At 42.5% G+C, this 18,339-nt stretch overlaps 1 protein-coding gene across 5 annotated transcripts in view; it reads left to right on the top strand.

Annotated features, from left to right (window-relative positions):
- Nucleotides 1–18,339, top strand: part of DIP2A (disco interacting protein 2 homolog A) — a 99,604-nt gene that overhangs the window by 25,730 nt on the left and 55,535 nt on the right. For all 5 annotated transcript variants that reach the window (XR_008972521.1, XM_057412331.1, XM_057412330.1 and 2 more), the window contains exons 2-3: nucleotides 4,921–4,992; nucleotides 11,432–11,551. Coding sequence is in view for 4 of the 5 variants with exons in the window: in XM_057412331.1 (XP_057268314.1) it covers nucleotides 4,921–4,992; nucleotides 11,432–11,551 (192 nt within the window). In the remaining variant the exon portion in view is untranslated. The remainder of the gene's footprint in view (nucleotides 1–4,920; nucleotides 4,993–11,431; nucleotides 11,552–18,339) is intronic.

Genomic DNA, 18,339 nt, shown 5'->3' with positions numbered 1-18,339 from the left:
TGTTGATGTTGGCTGTAATGATGTTGGCACTCTCTGAAGCTGTATCAGGAAAGCTTGCAATGCACATGCATGATAGGACTCAAGCTCACGATCCCTTCATTCTCTAATAGCTGTAGTTTCAGAGCTTGCACAGGAGATGAACCGTCTCTTCCTTGTTCTGCTGTCATCTGTGTTGGTGAGGTCTCTTTTCCTGTGTGCTTCCATTGTTTTCCTCAGGACTGGTTGGCACATGATTTACTCTGAAGATGGGTACCATGACAAACTGAAGCATTTCTTGTGCTGGCTGCATGGGTCAGTGTTCCTCAGCACCATCTTTTGATTCTCCAGCTGTTACACCAAGTGTTACTGCTTTTCCTTACTGTTGTCCTCATGATAGTTCTTAGAAATACCTTGATCATTTTTGCTTTTTCAGTGGACAGAAATCACAGATGTCAGGGTAATTATTTCTTTCACAATTTTTTGTTGTTTCTGACTTTGAAGTAAGTCAAAATCATGCAGCAATGCAGTGGTCCTGCTAGGGTACTTCTAGAATGATGCAAAATACAGCTTGGTGAGTTGTTTCGCTTAATAAAGATACTTGCCATGTCTAAGAGGTAGAATTAGAAATCAGTGCCTGCTACACTGATTCTTCCAACTCCACCAAGCCTTCAAATGCAGTTACAACCTGTCCTCTGACATACTGGAGATCAGATTTTTTCCACAGGTGACGTTGAGTTGTGTTTTAAACTGCCAGCTTGCTGCTGCCTTTTCAAACCATTCAGGAGCCAGCTCTTCAGGCAGCACTCCCTTGACCCCTGCTTTATACTGAAAAAGTTTTTGCAGTGATTTGTCAGTAGTTGATGCACCTGAGAGTGTGATATACCTGATGTAGTTGATATACGTGAGAATGTGACTGTGCTCACCGGTGTCTGAACAGTTGAATCCTTAAAGGTTTTGTCATCCAGATGTAATACATCTTATTCTTTTCATCCGCATTTAATGCACAGTCATCTCATTTAGAAGTCTCATTATTGACCAGAAGGCATTTCCTTACCTTTAGCAGGTGGAGCCATCCTCAGCTGTCTGCTACCCCCAGTCATCTTGTGCTTACACAAGGGACTCTTGAGACCTCTTGCCAGCACAGTGTGGTGCATGGTTTCTTACAGCTGCTCCCCATGAGAACTGAAGTGCAAACTACTGATGAAGGACTGGAGAAGTTGCTCACTTCATAGCAAGCTCCTTCCCATGAGCTGTTCTGTGTCTGTCAGCGTCTTACTCATCTTTCCTTCTCCATCAGAATCCTTCGAGGCCTCTTCAGTGCAGGTGTACAAAGGAGGTAGAGCAGCACTGAATGTGTTTTGCCCTGTATCATGCACTGAAGAGGAGAGGCTGCTGCACTCTCTGTTAGGCACACTGTGTTTGTGAGCTGCATCTCTCACCTATGCCCAGTTCGTAGTTCAAGAGAAGCTCTTTCTAAGCATTGTTATCCAGTGGGCAGAACTACCATAAAATACTTGTGATTACAGAGTCAGGACTTCAGGAATGTGAAGAGGCATGACAGCAGTATCTAGGCAGTGAAGCCTGTGCTTGTTTGCTATTCCTGTGGTTTTGAAGAGCATTGAAGCATTTACTCCATAAATGTACTGTTCAGCACATACTTTTCAGCATTGAGAATAAACTAGTTGAAATTTTGGAACCCAGCAAGTGTATAGCCAATGAAAAATAAGTGAGGAAACCCTAATTACATACAGCTAATACTGAACTGGTTAATTTGGCATTAAGATTCTGTTAACTATAGTGGTCACACTGAAATAAAACCATGCCTGGGTAGATTGGACAGATTCTTTGTGCACTCATCAAGAAAATGGCTTTTTCAGATCATTTTAAGAAATGCTAACACTTCCCTTTATGACTAGCTTAATTTTCTCGCAGCCTTTGACATACTTTGCAGTATTCCAGCTATTCCAGGCAGAGCACTAACGGCTTGACTTGGTGCTCCGCTTTATCCCCCAACTGGTTTGCTGAGACGGAGGAACCTCATCTTGCTTTTGTGTAATCTAATAACTGGGGAGAAAGTGAGGCTAAATGACAGCAGCTGTGGCCACCACACACCAGATGTGGCTAAGCAGCTCTTTTGGGAAGAGGTGAAGGCTCACAAAGAACTCCAAATGATGGGTTAATCCCACTGAGGCTCTGAGGGTGAACGGCTGGGTAGTGATTGTCAGGGGGAAGCCACCCCCCACCCCACCCCCCCGGCTTTAGATTGAGGAACAAAGGAAAGCTTTGCTTGGCAGCAAAGTGGGAATTGCCAGTGGGGCTTGAAAGTAGACGGAGATGCTTCTGACTTACGACTTTTCTTAACCCATTCAAGGAAAATTCTTCAAGTCAGCATTGTAGCAGAATCAAAGAGTGCAGGGAGGTGCCAAAGCTGGAGAGGAGCTGGTTTAAATGAGACTCTCTTTTCAACCCTCTCTGCTGATCTGCTGCTTCCATGCTGTACTGCTTCCGTTTGGTGATGCCTGACCTGCACAGGGATGTAATGTAAGGATTACTTTAGGAAGCTGTGGAAATGACTGTCCTCCCTGGAGCTGCGGTATGGCAAGTTTCTGTTACGTGCAGCATTTGTTACTTCCAGAGTTTGCTGAGATTGCTTTTGTCTTCCAAATGACTTAAGTTTTATGATAAACTTCTTGTCTGGGTTTTGTTTGGTTGCTTGTTTTCCCTTCCATAGCTGAAAATGCTGCACCTCTTTTTGGTATCCGTTTCCTTTCTTTGTGGAACTGACTGACTTAGGAGAGCTGATCACAGTGATCACAATGACAATTTACACTCAAGCATGCAAATCTGCTTGGGTATTTGTGTTTTGGTTTGGTTTCATTCTATTCTTGTTTCAATAGAATTATTTAACATATGTATACAAATTACATTTCTGTGTATTTTCTCTGAAATTTCCTCTGCTCGAGGAAAATGATAACCAAAGCATTTCTGTCTTTGGTCTATGTTTTATATGAAATATTTACACAGGTTTATGAGTAGAACCTGACAAATTCTGTTTGGTTGTAGTTTGCAGTGATTGAAGCACTCCAGGATTTGCATTTTCTATTCCCTTACCTGTTTTGAACAGTGTCTTCAAGCTGTCATTGCTTGTTTTGGCATTCTGTCAGTGATTTTAAATGATGCAAATTCACTTATTTGTGGGGTGGTTGAATGAAATGACTTTGTTTCTGTTAGCACGGTCCTCTGTTGTAGGAGAGGGGTGGATAGATGAGAAAATAGCAGCACATACAATATTAACCTAACCCACCACTTATGTATTAAGACAAATACCCAAGAAACATTTTAAAATACAGAGTAGGAATTTTTCTGTGTAAAATCTGACTGAGGAAAAGAGATTCTTGCTTCTGCATATCCAAACCACTTGTCCAGATGAATTAAAAATTACTGTTACTAGTAGACTATACTACTATATATATAGTTAATAGCCTCATTTCCAAGGGAATCCCGTGTAAATCATACCCTGTCTTTCTCTGGATTACCTTCATAACTTGATTCTGCTGTTTGCCTGCAGATAGGATTGGTAAAGATAAAGGCAAATACCCAGCATATTATAGGACATGTCAGATCTTACCCAGGGAAGCTGTGGCTGCCCCATCCCTGGCAGTGTTTAAGGCCAGGTGGACACAGGGGCTTGGAGCACCCTGCTCTAGTGGGAGGTGTCCCTGCCTGTGGCAGGGGTTGGAGCTGGATGAGCTCTAAGGTCCCTTCCAACACCAGCCAGTTTGGGACTGTTTGCACGCCTATGACTGAGGTCAGAGAGGCCCTAGGAGTGGGGTTGTGTTCCTGGAGTTCTGTCAATTGCAAGGTTTCCAGACATTAAGTATAGATTTCTTGTGTGAATAGCATGGGGAAGAAGTTTTAGGTTTGGCAGGAAGCGGCCAGAGGTCGGCTGATTTACTTGGGTTTTTTTTCCCCTCTTATATGCCCTTTTCATGTGTATGTTGCTGGAAGAATGTTCTTGAAGCAAAGATCAAACTGTTAAATTTTACTTTTGTGTCCTGTTTCATGTCAAGGTCATTACCTGCATACGTTTCTAAAATTCACCTTTTATTTGAGCATGTTTCAAAAAATAACCAGGTATCTTTAATATCTTTAATCTTGGCCATATTTCATGCTGGTTTGAGTCATTTGCCGCAAGTGAGGAGGGATAGAAGTCCAGTTTGTTAAATGAAACTGCAGAGTGCCTCACCCTCTTTAAACAGGTGTGAGTTGTGAGAGCTGGCAGTGGTTTTAGATCCCTGTTTTCATGTCTGCGCTGAGGTCTAGAAAAGAGACAAAACTTGTAAAATCTTGGTGGGATTTGGGGTGTTTTAGTACAAAGTTTCCTGCTGGTTTTACGTGAAGTTCTGTTGGTAGAACCATGGCAGTGCAAATTCTAAAATGTTTCAAAACCTCTTCTGGGTCTCTGTAGTTTAGCTTTTATTCTACTCTGTGAAAAGACCTCATGTTTTTCCAGTGGAGCTTTACCATGTTTTACCAGTGGAGTCTGCAGAACAGGTTTAAAATGGGATGTTGGATGATAACTGTTAATAAAAGCTAGTGCTGGAAGGAGATTATCACCTCCTAGAATTTGAAAGCTTCCTTGTCTTAACAGTGCATCTGTTTTGTGCTGTGTAAATGGTAAATAACTTCAGAACCAGGTTTAGCACAATGCTGCAGACAAAACCACTATCCCTCTGTGGTATACCTCCAAGACACTAATGATCATATCTGCATGGGTATTATGGGTATGGCCATGAATTTCTCTGACATCTCCAGCTCCTGATTGCTGTTAACTCATTCAGAATTATCCAGTTTAATCCTAGGGATCATGAAAATGAGAAGGCTTATTTAAAACCAGTTCAGTAATTCAAACCAATATGAATTTGTTTTTTGTTTCTTTAGGAGACATCACTCAGAAAGGATATGAAAAGAAAAGAGCAAAGCTGTTAGCACGGTACATACCATTAATTCAAGGTAAGAGACTGCATGTAAGTTACACCTTTTGTGCTAAATCTGGGGAAATAGGTAATGGAAAAGTTCTCATTAAATAGAATAGACGAATTAATAGTGTTTGATTGACATGGCATCTAACCAGTTTCTTCAAAATGCTGTTTAATATAAACTGTTACTTCTTAAGGTGTCTATTGTCAGACTTTATCTTCAATGGCTGAAAGCTAAATGCCCAAGTTTTTGGTTTATTTTTATACTAGGACACTTAAATCACTCTGGGTTTGAAGCCATTCTGCTGCCACTGAGCTTTAGGCTTGTATTTGCTAGGTAGATGCTTCCATAGCTTGAGAGATTCTGGTTGAGAAAAGGGAAAATGAGAGCAGAACTGAGGTGAGTGGACCTGATCATGAGACACTGTAGATAGATGAGAGAAAGAGAGTATCACACAGTATCACACAGTATGTTAGAGATTGGAAGGGACCTCGAAAGATCATCTAGTCCAATCCCCCTGCCGGAGCAGGAACACCTAGATAATGTTACACAGGAATGCGTCCAGGCGGGTTTTGAATGTCTCCAGGGAAGGAGACTCCACAACCTCCCTGGGCAGCCTGTTCCAGTGTTCCGTCACCCTCACTGAGAAGAAGTTTCTTCTCAAGTTTAAGTACAATGTTAGTGTTATGCTCAGAGAAGAGAGGGACTAATGCTGTGATTTTGGTCCTGGCTTAGTTCAGATATTTACAGAAGTTACTGATTTGAAGGAGAAATGGGCAGCTCCATCCAGTTTTGTGCAAATTGTGGAACTAGATGATAGTCTCTTTTGCTTTTGAAATCTCGACGTAGTGATGCCTTTGGCTCTTTGTAGCAGGAGAGACAAAAGTTCTATTCCCTTGAGTTCTGCTCAGCTATGGTGTTTTACGGTGTGTATTTGACGTTTAGCAGTCAGAACATGATCTGGAGTTTCATCGTGGGGTTTCTTAGCATGGGTTTGTTGTGGATTTGCTGTTTTACCAACAGCTGTAGCTTTTCCCGTAGCAAATATATAATACTCTGTGGAACATGCAGGACCTAACCTGGCTTTATAAAAGGGCTCATTCCTTGAATAGAAGCAGTTTGGATTTCTGTGATAAATGCTGTAGTCAGCAGCAAGCTTTAGTTTCACCTGCCAGGAGGAGCTGTTTCACTTTTCTGTTCATAATACTGTGTGCTCCAGCTCAAGATTTTGAGACCAGGACCTGCCTTGAGTGGGGACACCTCACACCAGACCATGTCACCCAAGGCTCTGTCCAACCTGGCCTTTAATGCTGCCATGGATGGAGCATTTACTTCTCTGGGCACCCTGTGCCAGGGCCTCAGCACCCTCACAGGGAAGAGCTTCTTCCTTAGGTCTTACTTGAACCTACCTTTGATAGACAATGCCTTGTACTTTTCTCAAACAAACCATGTAAGACCTCTTTTGTTCCTGTCAGGAGCCCAACATGTGTTTATATCCATCCTTCTTGGTAGCTTGCTTGCTTCTTTTCTAATTAATGTGCTTAAATAGACATTGCCTCTGCTGACTCAGCTAATATAACCACATTTATGTAAGTGATGTGGCCAACATCACCTTGAAAGTTAATAGCCAAACAAAGAGGGTTTTAACAGGGATCTTCCAAGGTCCACGGCCTCAGTCAGCCAGCCATCTTCCCCTGGTTGCTGTGCTTCGTGCTCTTCCCTGCTCCTAGGGCTGGTTTTGCCGACTCTCTGCCACAGAGGCTTTTCATTGTCTGTCTTCTGCTTCTTTTGCTGCCTGCTTTGATTAGAACTGGGCTGCATGGCACTTAGGTAATTTATATGAATTTGGGTTGTCCCTGACAGGCAGTATCCCCTATGTTAGGAGAGCCGGGCCCCTTGTGAAATATCTCCTGAACTGCTGTTTTGGGTGCTTCAGCATTCATTAGAGTGGGATGAGTTTTACACCCTGCTTAGAATAGACTGTTATTCTGAGAAATAAAAGTTGTAGCTCATGACACGTAGGTGTTCTGCTTACCAGTCTTGTCATAATGTCTAAATGAGTATGTCTCTTGCTGTTGGCATTTTCATTGAGACAGTTTAGTTTCCTGGCTAGTATTTGGATTCATTGGATTTTTAGCAAATGCTTTTGTATTTGCTGCTGCTTCCTTTAATGGCAAATAGTAACACCCTTAAGATGGATTCATTTTCTCCAAGCTTATGCGCTGAAGTTTACTTCCTTGAGTAGAGGAAAACACTGTAGAACAGTGGAAGATTGTCATGCACGATCATTTATACAGTGTCTATTACCATTTCTTTAAACTCATCATTTTCTGATATGTTATGCTGGATAATAAATTGCATTGGGTAGACCCTTGTGTAGTTTCACTGATCCAGCATGTGTGAACACTTAGATCACTTCAGATCTGGGAGAGAAAAATGTGTGGATCAGGTAATATGTTCTGGGAAGTGATATGACAGCAAAGAATGGTCAAATTGAACTATGACCTGTGTAAGGGCTGGATGCTTAATAACTAAGATAAGATTTATCAGATCAAAAAGTGAAGAGAGGTCCTCAGATTTCAGTCTCTTGGGGGATAATTTTCATTTACTCTCCTGCCTTAAGTTTGCTATGAAAGGATCCAAAACTCAGCAAGTTTCGTGTAGAACTTCAGCATCTCGGGTCATTTGTGTGAGAAGAGTTTGGCTGTCTTTTTTCCTTTACAGTTCAGTAGGAACTAACTGGAAATAACTATCCAAAATTCTGTTTAAAGCAATGTGGAATTAATGTCTGTTACTATGGAGCTGTACTTAACCTAGGTATGCATCAGCACAGCATCAGCTTTGCTGAGAAGACTGAGTAGTACGAGGCACACAAGTGAGGGTGAAATCAAAGGGTTATACCCAGATACCTTGTTTGAAGGTGCTACACAATGATGCACCTCTTCTGCCATGATGCATGAGGCAGTACTAACAGGGAAGGAGAAGCTATTTTCATCACACCTGATCCTGCGCCTTGCATACATTAGTAAACAGATGAAAAACCTTTGAGGAAAGATCTTGCCTATTCTTGTAGACTGCCTGTCTCTAACTAGGAATGTCCTGAAGCTCCCTCTCCTTTAGGGCAGGCAGAGACAGAGCCAACTAAGAAATGCTGCATTCCTCGGCCAAAACCTCCCTGGATTTGGTAGGGACCCTCTGTGAGTGTGGGTGGAAAACAGACCACAGTGGAGAGGGATGAACAGGAGGTCTGCAGGGCTTGGATCCATGGAGAAGGGGTGGAAACCAGGGGCAGGGTTGGAGAAGATGTGCTGAAGAGCCTTGGGTAATGGGTCTTTGGTGAGAGCAGGTTGCTGGGTTTGAAGGAGACAGCAGAGAGGGACTAGGGCAGAGCTGGGTAGAGCAAAAGGCTGGCCTAGAGCCAGACCGGGAGTTTCCCACACTTGGGTTATTTTCCTCCTTGTTGTGCCCCTTTTCCTTTCTTTTAGTGCTCTGAACCTGGTGCTTGTCTTTTGTTCCTTTCTTATTTCTAGATACAGCTCAACAGCTGCAGAAAGGTTTAATGGTGCACAAAGAGCCTGAAGTTGGCCTCCCTCTTCCCTCTCTTTCTGCAAAGCTGTCTAATGGGATAATGTCATCTTCTGCTAACTGTATTTTTGGAGGCATCATACATAACTAGGTAGCAATGCAAGTGAAACTGAGCAGAGGGATTTGTTGCCATGCTACTTTAGCTCCTTTGGCTTTCATTTTTACCATTAAAACATAGAATATTTTTGATTCAGCTAGTAAACTGCTTCAACTTATATAAATTAACTGAGTTTAGAACTGTATGAAACAAAACTATGAATTTTTGTTTTGGGAGATTAGATTTCCAGATCAGTCTTTTTGCAAAGGTAAATTAGATTTATCTAATCTACCAAATCTATTTAGATTTGAATTCCTAATAGCTGTTACAAATAAGGGTTTGCTGAGATGGTGGTGAAAGTCTTTTAAAAACAGTTGAGTTTGACCTTAAGACATCACATCTTACTCTGATTATATGGAAGAGGCAACAGAGCAACTGCTCTGCATGTGGGTTCTCAGAAGAGTCATCTTGCAATAAAGTTTGTGGTTTTGCTAAGTGTGTTTTTGACATTTCTCCTGGGACTACAAGAAACCTGGAGAGGGGCTTTGGACAAGGGCCTGTAGGGACAGGACAAAGGGAATGGCTTTAACCTGCCAGAACAGGGGAGACTGAGATGAGCTCTTAGGCAGAAGTTCTTCCCTGTGCGGGTGCTGAGTCACTGGCACAGGGTGCCCAGAGAAGCTGTGGCTGCCCCATCCCTGGCAGTGTTCAAGGCCAGGTTGGACACAGGGGCTTGGAGCAACCTGCTCTAGTGGAAGGTGCCCCTGCCCGTGGCAGGGGTTGGAACTGGATGAGCTTTAAGGTCCCTCCCAACACAAACCAGGCTGGGATTCTGTGATTCATTTATCTTTGCGTGTCTGATGCCAGATGTGTTTAGCCCGGCATCCTCCCCAGCAGTGCTTGCACTTGTGGTCATTGTCCTGTTTACTGGTCAGTGCTCTTATCATTAATTTGGTTTTGTTTCTATAAATCAAAATTGCTTGAAATATCAGTATTAGTCTTGACTCTGCAGTGTTAGTGAATGGAAGAATACAGCTATAATTCCAATAGTAACTTTAATTTACTCCTGTAGAAATGAATTGTTCTGTTAATTGGAACAAGCAGCCTCTTTAAGATGACTTTTAGTTTTTGCTAGCTTTGGCTAAGTTAAAAATGGACAAAATTGAGTGATAGTGGATCAAGTCTTCAGTGTGTACTGCTTAAAATGTTATTTTTGTAAAGCTCATCAGTGTGAATGGGGGATTTAGCAAATTACCCAGCTGCTTCTGCTGACGGCTTCTGCATAGTACCAGAATAAATTACCGAGTTCACCAAGCTTGTAGAACAGGATTTTTCTGGCACATACTTGCGCAGCCTAAGAGTTACATGCAATATCTTACTGTTTTTACCAAAAAGTGATACTTTTCACATTGATCCTTGGTATTTCTGCATTATGAAGTGAAACCTCTGAGAAAGTAAAAAGGGAGATTTAACCTGAAGAAATGCACCTGTGGTTGCCAACAGCAGCACTGATTTTGTGCCTCATCCTTATTTAAAGGGTACTTCTGAGGTTCAGTGATATATATTTCATTGTCATGGCTTCGTTGTGGTCTTATGAGACCTGATTCCAAGGCCGTGTGGTCACTTGCTTACATACGAGCTGCAGGAGTTCAGAATGGGGGTTCATTGGCTGTACTGAGCCTGGATAGAAACAGATTTCTAAAGTTGGGTACTGAACTGTAGGACTGGCAAAGATAAGCATAAGGAATTCAGAGGAGAGCATTAATCTCTTCTTCCACCTAGAACTTATTACCCTCTTTTGGAGGAAAAAACCCAACTCAGTTGTTGCATTATCTGTTGCATCTGCTCTTTTCTTGGCTCAGGCTTTGAAGGAATTACTTGCCTTAATCTTTTTAATGAATATAAAGTTGTTATATACTGTATCCAGATCAACAGCTCTCACTGGACTCTTGACTTGTGGTTATGTTAAACATTCATTCACATGAAATGCACAGTACAGTTCTCCAGTGTTTTCAGCACTCTTCAATTGTCAGATGCATTGAATCAATTCCATTGGCAGGCTAAAGTTGCTTTTCTTTTAGAAACAGAATTCTGCTAAAGGTTTTTCAGGGAATGGTTCCTCTTTATACTGGGTAAGCACATGATGTTTCAGCACTACTCGGCTCCAAGTTCAGGTGTCCTCCATTGAGGACACTTCAATTTCTTTACTGGCCTGTCTCATTTTCCCTATCAGCACCTGTTATGTACTTCAAAAGCTTTACTTTTGGAAAACGGGAAATGATGTTCTTTCTGTATAGCAAACTGTAAAAGACAGGAGCATATCTCCAGAGTTGGATGCCCAGAGAAGCTGTGGTTGCCCCATCCCTGGCAGTGTTCAAGGCCAGGTTGGGCGGAGCTTGAAGCAACCTGCTCTAGTGGAAGGTGTCCCTACCCCGTGGCAGGGGGATGGATCTGGATGAGCATTAAGGTCCCTTCCAACATAAACCATTCCATCATTCTGATTCTATGATATCTCTCAATGTCCAGCAGTTAGATGAGAGAGGGTTGATTCCCTTTCCTCCCTTTGCATGGATCTGGCATGCAGACCACCTAATGACAAAGGATTATAAACAAAGTAGAGCATTTTTTTCTGATCCTCAGAAGTGTTTGTTATCTTCTGTGTGAAATGCTTATCTGATGAAGCTAGGGTTTAAATAATTTCAAATGCAGTTGGTAGATGAGATTTGGTTTTTAGAGGTATAGACTGAGGGCTCCAATTGAGCTTGTCTATGTTCTTGACACCTACTTACTGAGAAAGTAGATGTTTTATTTGTGAGCCTCAATTTGTACTGAAATCAAACTGTATTCCAGGTGTGGATCCATCCCTGCAAGCAGAGAACAGAGTGTCAGGCTCTTCACAAGCTACTGCCACTGGTGTGAAACAGCAAAAATCCCGTTCCAACAACTCAAGGGATGAGCGCTTCCGATCTGGTAAGGACATGAAATGTAGCTAAAATAGCAGGTGTTTTAAGAGGGAAAGTAGTACCTACTACACCTAAATAAAAAGTTGGAAGTGTTTTGGGAGAATGGAAGAGCTGATGAGTATTTTTCAAGTAGCTTTTTGTATTTCTTATACATGAGTGGGTTTGTTTGAATCCAGAATGGAGGAAAAGGCAGGAGGCGAAGAAATAGTAGCCATGCCTTCTGATGTTTTTCTTGCTGTGATTTTTACACTGTGCTTACCAGTTTTCTCTTGTTTGCTGAGAAAAATGATTGGGTTGCAGTTTATGGAGCAGTTATTTAAGCATTTAGAAGATTGCATTGTGTGGGTTGTGGGTTATTTTGCTTGTCAGTGGGTTACTTTGTTAAAGAAAGGTTATAGGATTAGTGTATTTGTTGTAGCTCACTTTCAGATATTTCCTGGTTTAAAGCAAGTGCACAAAAAAAGGGAAATGTCACAATGGATATTCTACTTAAAATTAAATGGACACCACTGTGACAAACCTGTTTTGGAAACTTCTGTGAAAACACCAATATCCTTATCACATCCTGTTGCCATTGTTACTTCTCAGGTGGTTGAAGTACAGTTTCCCTGTGAAACTCCTTGTCACAATAGTAAGAACAGGCAGGTGTTTAGAAGGTGCATTCTCTCCTAAGTGCATTTGGACTGGAAGTTTTTCTGTTTGTTTTCTAGGGTAATTATATGTCTTGGGTTTGGTGATGGGAAGTGCAAGTAATGGCATGCACTGCACATTCTTAACTGTGTTGTTGGTCTTGTATTGCCTTGCTTTTTAGCATAGTGGTTATTGCATCATATTTATATGTTATGAAAACCAATTAAATGACATGTTCAAGAGTATGTACAGTTTGGTTATTTATATTTATTCTTGCATTTCAAATGTGTCATCAATAGACTTTCACTGTTGAAGATACTAGGGAAAAACCCAACAGATTTAGTGGTTGAATTACAGCCACGTTTTCCAAGTTACTTCATGACCAGTTGGATTCCAAATAAATTACAAGCATGAATCTGATAGAAATTAGATCTTTAAAATAGCGTGTGGTGGTGTTAAACTAACAGATAAAATCTGCAAAAAGAGCAGAACTACAATGGGGAAATATCAGCTGAGAGAGCTGGGAGGGTCTAGAGCAATATGCTATATATGAGCACTGCGCTGTCTATGAGCATTGTGCTGTCTACACGGACGTTTTTCCTGTCTCAAAGCCTCAGATGTCCTAATTTGCACCAAGGATACTTAAAAAAACAAACCAATAAAACAGAAGCAAGTGAAGAACCCTGACATACTACTAGTGCTGTCTGGGGGAAGTTTGGCATTGGGCTCATGCCGCAGTGCAAGACACATAAAAATGGGTGGATATTAACAAGTTCAGTTCCCGGACTTGCTGATGTATGGTGTCTTTAGATGATGAAGTATCTTTAATTGTTAGCCTGACTATCAGTGCTAATGATCAGTGCTTCCTCTTTTCCTAGAGTTAATACTTCTATGGCTTTGTTGATTTTAACATTCTTTCAGTGGAATTTCAGTGATTCTAAAGCACTCCTCACAGCCTTGTCAGGCCAGAGCTTAGCCGATACTGTTACATCTCAATATGCGCATTTCTGAATGACCCAAAGTGTTCAATGGACAGTTACTCAAGATAAAGCCTGATGTGTAGGGATTTTAGGTTATTTCTTGTGCTTATAACTGGCCAGTGCCAAAATCGTAGGTAATACTTCATATGGACTGCCACGTACTTGCTGAAAGTATTACTACTCTGATTCTAATAGACGTTGACTCATCTAGTTGACTTGAGTCTGAAAATGCTTCACATTGGAGTTGCCTTTCAGTGCCTGAAGGGGGCTACAAGGATGCTGGAGAGGGACTCTTCATCAGGGACTGTAGCAATAGGATGAGGGGTGATGGGTTCAAACAGGGGAAGTTCAGGTTAGATCTGAGGCAGAAGTTCTTCCCTGTGAGGGTGCTGAGGCACTGGCACAGGGTGCCCAGAGAAGCTGTGGCTGCCCCATCCCTGGCAGTGTTCAAGGCCAGGTTGGACACAGGGGCTTGGAGCAACCTGCTCTAGTGGAAGGTGCCCCTGCCCGTGGCAGGGGTTGGAACTGGATGAGCTTTAAGGTCCCTCCCAACACAAACCAGTCTGGGATTCTATGATGCTCTTTTTCAAAGGTACTCATGCTGTGAGATTGATGTCTACATATAGCATGAGTAGAATCTATGTTGATGTCTCAGAAAACACCAGTTACTGCGCAGTGGCTTCAGTTGGTTCCTTCCAGTGCTTTGTCAGAGTCACAGTATTACTTCGCAAAGCAGTCCCAATTTAGCTGAGAAATTCTGTCTATGCTAAAAGCATTTTCTACCTAAAGATAAGATATCCATCACCACTGGCTTGAAATGTTGTTAGCTTTTTAAATTTCCCCATGCTTTGGCATACATTTGAAGGGTAAACAGCCTTAGGCTATAATTCTGGATACTGTTGCTTCTTTTATCCGTTTCTTTGCCTCTCATGACTTCTGCTATGTCCTTTCCAAGAGCAGCTGATGATGGTGGAATGCCACTTTTCACAGAACAGGATCTCTTTCTGGAGCAATTGTAGTTATTTTAGAACCATCAACAAAATGGCTTAAAAAAAGCAAGTGGAACAATTTTGCCTTTTTATGTAATTAATCTGCCATTTAGTAGCTGTAAGCACAGTTTTTAATAGATTCCCACAGTTGTCCATTTAAATTAACTCTAATTTTTATTATCCACAGATACTTGTCTTTAGGCAGTAAATATTACCAAAAAATTCCAACAGTGAATACCCTCAATAAACATTGTAGGCTACTCAGTTACCTAATAGTTCCTGGGACGACAGTTAACATTCCAGTGCTTTACCTAGGCTTTTATCCTGTTAAAGGATGTGTGGTAGAGGAAGGGAGAAATGCAGGGACTTTGCAAGCATTCATCCACCGTAAGCACTAAAACTCTTGTACTTGCAATGCAGATGGTGATGCAGCAGCTATTGCTGCTAGCTTTTCTTCCAGGGAGGGTATGTGGTTTCTGGTGGAGGTTCTGTGCCTTCTCCTGTGTTCAATCCCACTGCTGCCTTGTTTGGGGTCAGAATACAAATCAGTTTGCTGGTAAGCCTTAAGGATGTCTGAAAAAGCTTTCCTGGCACCTTGCACTTTTTTCTGGTTACTGTTCTTAAGCTTATTGGAGATACAGCTGTAATATACAGACTGTGCTCCTGGAACAGAGCCCCCCATATGCTGGGCTGCACCCCCAGAGCGTGAACAGCAGGTCATGGAAGGGATTCTCCTCCTCTGGTGCGCTCTGGGGAGACCCCCCTGCAGTCCTGATCCAGCTCTGGGGCAACAGCACAAGAGGGACATGGAGCTGTTGGAGCGAGTGCAGAGGAGGCCACAGAGATGCTGTGAGGGCTGGATCAGCTCTGCTCGGGAGCCAGGCTGAGAGAGCTGGGCTGGTTCAGCCTGGAGAAGAGAAGGCTCCTTAAGGGGAAACCTCAGAGCAGCTCCAGTGCTTAACGGGGCTGCAGGAAACCTGGAGAGGGGCTTTGGACAAGGGCCTGTAGGGACACGACAAGGGGAATGGCTTTGACCTGCCAGAACAGGGGAGACTGAGATGAGCTCTTAGGCAGAAGCTCTTCCCTGTGAGGGTGCTGAGGCCCTGACCTTCACAGGTTGCCCAGAGAAGCTGTGGCTGCCCCATCCCTGGCAGTGTTCAAGGCCAGGTTGGACAGAGCCTTGGGTGACATGGTCTAGTGGAAGGTGTCCCTGCCTGTGGCAGCATGTCCCTTCCAACCCAAATAATTCTACGATTCTCTGAACAGATACAGGGATGTATTTGGGGAGCTGTTCCTGATGAGGAGCAGGCCTTCTCACCTGTGCAGGTGCAGGGTGATCCCTGTAGAGCAGTGGACAGTGTACAGCAGCTCCCTTTCATTTCCTGTGATAAAGCTTGATCCCACACCAATACTCTGCTGTAGCAGCCTTCCTGGAGTCATACTGCCTTTTAAAGTTGTTTTTACTTCTCCCTGGCTCAACACCCCCCTGGCAATCCTTGTCACAGGGATGCGATCATATGGGACACTTTAGAGTACCATTTGTAGAGGCTGACAGGGCTGTTTGCTTTAGCTGGTGGCATTTGGAGACCTGTGAGAAGTAGGAAAACTGGTCAACCTGTGAACGCCATTTTTAGTTCAAACAGCAGTAGAAATTCTTCCTCCTGTCCCTAAGGCAGAAACAAGAATCAGGGGCTGATAAAACAAGCAGAGGCTACAAACAGGGAAGAAAAATGCTCTTCTAATAGCTGGAGGGTTTAGGGTCTAGTACTTCAGGTGACTTATAGTCCACAAAGTATTTCTTAGTGTTCCTCTCCCATCTTTTTTCAAGGACACGTGGGAAGAAAGGAAATGAGAATAGGTACTTAAAATGGAAGAGAAGATTATGGGGTTTACTGCAGCAGAGGAAGGGGAAAATGTTTAGAATCAATAATGAATTGTTGATGGCTGTTTGCAGCTTGCTCAAGAGCAGAAACAAGTTGTTCAAGGCTTTTTCTTCTGCATTTGGATATATTTTTTTCTCACTTTGGTATGTGTAGTCTTCATGTTAATCAGATGGTGGGCTTGCTGATGTCAGTCAGATGGTGGGCTTGCTGTTCAGCTCTCCACTGCTGACTGCTGAACAGTTGTGTTCTCTGCTCTCAAATGGTGCAATTCCGATCACATTTGATCTGGGTTTAATGACTAGTTCACTGGGGAAGACTGAAGTCCACAGTTCTTTACATGTTAAATCAGTTTCACAGTCCATTTTTAACCCTGTAGTAGTACACAGTGGCAGAGAGCTGCTGTTTGTAATCCTGCTATCCAGCTAGGCTTTAATTTATTACTGTCTGAATTTTTGTACCTTGAATGTTCTGCGGCTTTAAAATTATTTCATTCCTTTTACTTTAGCAAAGTCTCTTTCATTGGGTACCTAATGTGGAAAAGCTCTTAAAGGAAATGTGGGATAGGAACAAAGCGTTCCAGGGAACCCTCGAAATTATTTGACCGAGAGAATGGTCCTACTCAGTTGTTATCCAAGGACAAGATATTAACAGCAAAATTCGAAGCTGGAGGTAGATCTTAATGAGTGCAGAAGGAGCTGATGAGTTTAAGCAATGCTGTAAAAATAAATCATAGAATCATAGAATTGTTTAGGTTGGAAAAGACCTGCAAGATTTTAAAGTCCTACCCTTCCCCAGCACTGACAAGTCCACCACTAAACCATGCCACTAAGAGCTTCATCTACACGTTTTTCTTGAATGCTTCCAGGGACAGTGATTCCACCACTGCCCTGGGCAGCCTGTTGCAATGCCTGACTGCCCTCTCACTGAAGAAATTGTTCCTAATATCCAGTCTAAACCTCCTGTCACAACTTGAGGCCATTTCCTATTGGCTCATCACTTGTTCCTTGGGAGCAGAGATCAGCCCCCTCCTGGCTCCATCCTCCTGTCAGGCAGTTGTAGAGAGCAATAAGGTCCCCCCTGAGCCTTCTCTTCTCCAGACTAAAGCCCCCCACATCCCTCAGCCATTCCTCATCACATTTGTTCCCCAGGCCCTGCACCAGCTTCATTTTCACTGGCTTGTTATGTTTTGCCACTTACACGCAGAGTAGGTTCAACAGGAGAATGACATATCCCCCTGCCCCAGCATAACAGGTTTCTTGGAGATTCGGGTGACTCTTCAGCATTACATGCTACAATCCAGATTCTTTTTTTTTTCTTTCATTTTGAGGAATCAACATCTTCCAATGCAAACCAGTTCAACAAAAGAAAAATGCCTGTCCAGCTCTATCTTTGGATTCTACCCCACCTTGCTACAGGTATTTCTCTAAGAAGTTGCTTGCAGCTGGATATGTGAAGTCATTTGCACATTATCCTAGACCAGAGATATTTTGCCAGCATCTACCTCAAGCCTATACAGGGAAAGGGAACCAGCAAGAAGGAGATGATTTTATATTTGTTGACATTCAAGTTTGAAGACTTCTAACCCATCCTTTAGAAACAGAGTACCTGTAACATAAAACCCACATGAAGGCCTAATTTATCTTCATGACAATTTACAGTAAGATCATTCTAGCACAGTAACACCCAGATCAAACCACTGAGTATATTTATATTTAGTTCAACACTGAGTCACGTGCCCACACACAGAACAATTCTAATGACCTCTAGGAGATCACCCTAGTTGTTACTGCTGAGCTTTTGCTGAAACGGGGTGCTGATGGAGGGCATAAATACAAGTACCACAAGCTCTGCACAGAAAGGCTTTGGGATATCAGAACAGTCGTGTGTATGTGTGTGAGAAACAGCATTGTCTGCTATGACTAACAGATAATTAAGTATTTGAACAAGGCACCAAGGTGAGAGGAGGGCATATAACTGATATTTTGAAGAGCAGATTTTTAGTCCACTATCTCTAGGCTAAAATAGGATTTTCTTTTTCTTGCTGATATTACTGTATTATGCACCCATTGCAAATGAAAGAAAATGAATTTGACTTCTATATGGGAAGAAGCATTGGCTAAAACAAACTGAAGGATCAGGTAAGAGTTTCACTTTCTACCTTTTCAATGGGACTTTGTGACCTTTCCTAATAGGAATGAGCAGAACGTCACTACATTGGACTTTGCACGAGAAAATAAGCTTTATCTTGGATGTTTTCCATAGACTTCAACCATGGCTGGGTTGTTTTTTTTTAGAACAGTTTCAATGACTGGA

Source organism: Pezoporus wallicus, unplaced genomic scaffold (assembly GCF_028554395.1).
Source record: "Pezoporus wallicus isolate ANWC-B61680 ecotype Strahan unplaced genomic scaffold, APGP_CSIRO_Pwel_v1 contig_6566, whole genome shotgun sequence".
Lineage (NCBI taxonomy): Eukaryota > Metazoa > Chordata > Aves > Psittaciformes > Psittacidae > Pezoporus > Pezoporus wallicus.
The sequence above is the reverse complement of the archived record's forward strand: the minus strand, read 5'-3'. Positions and strand labels throughout refer to the sequence as shown.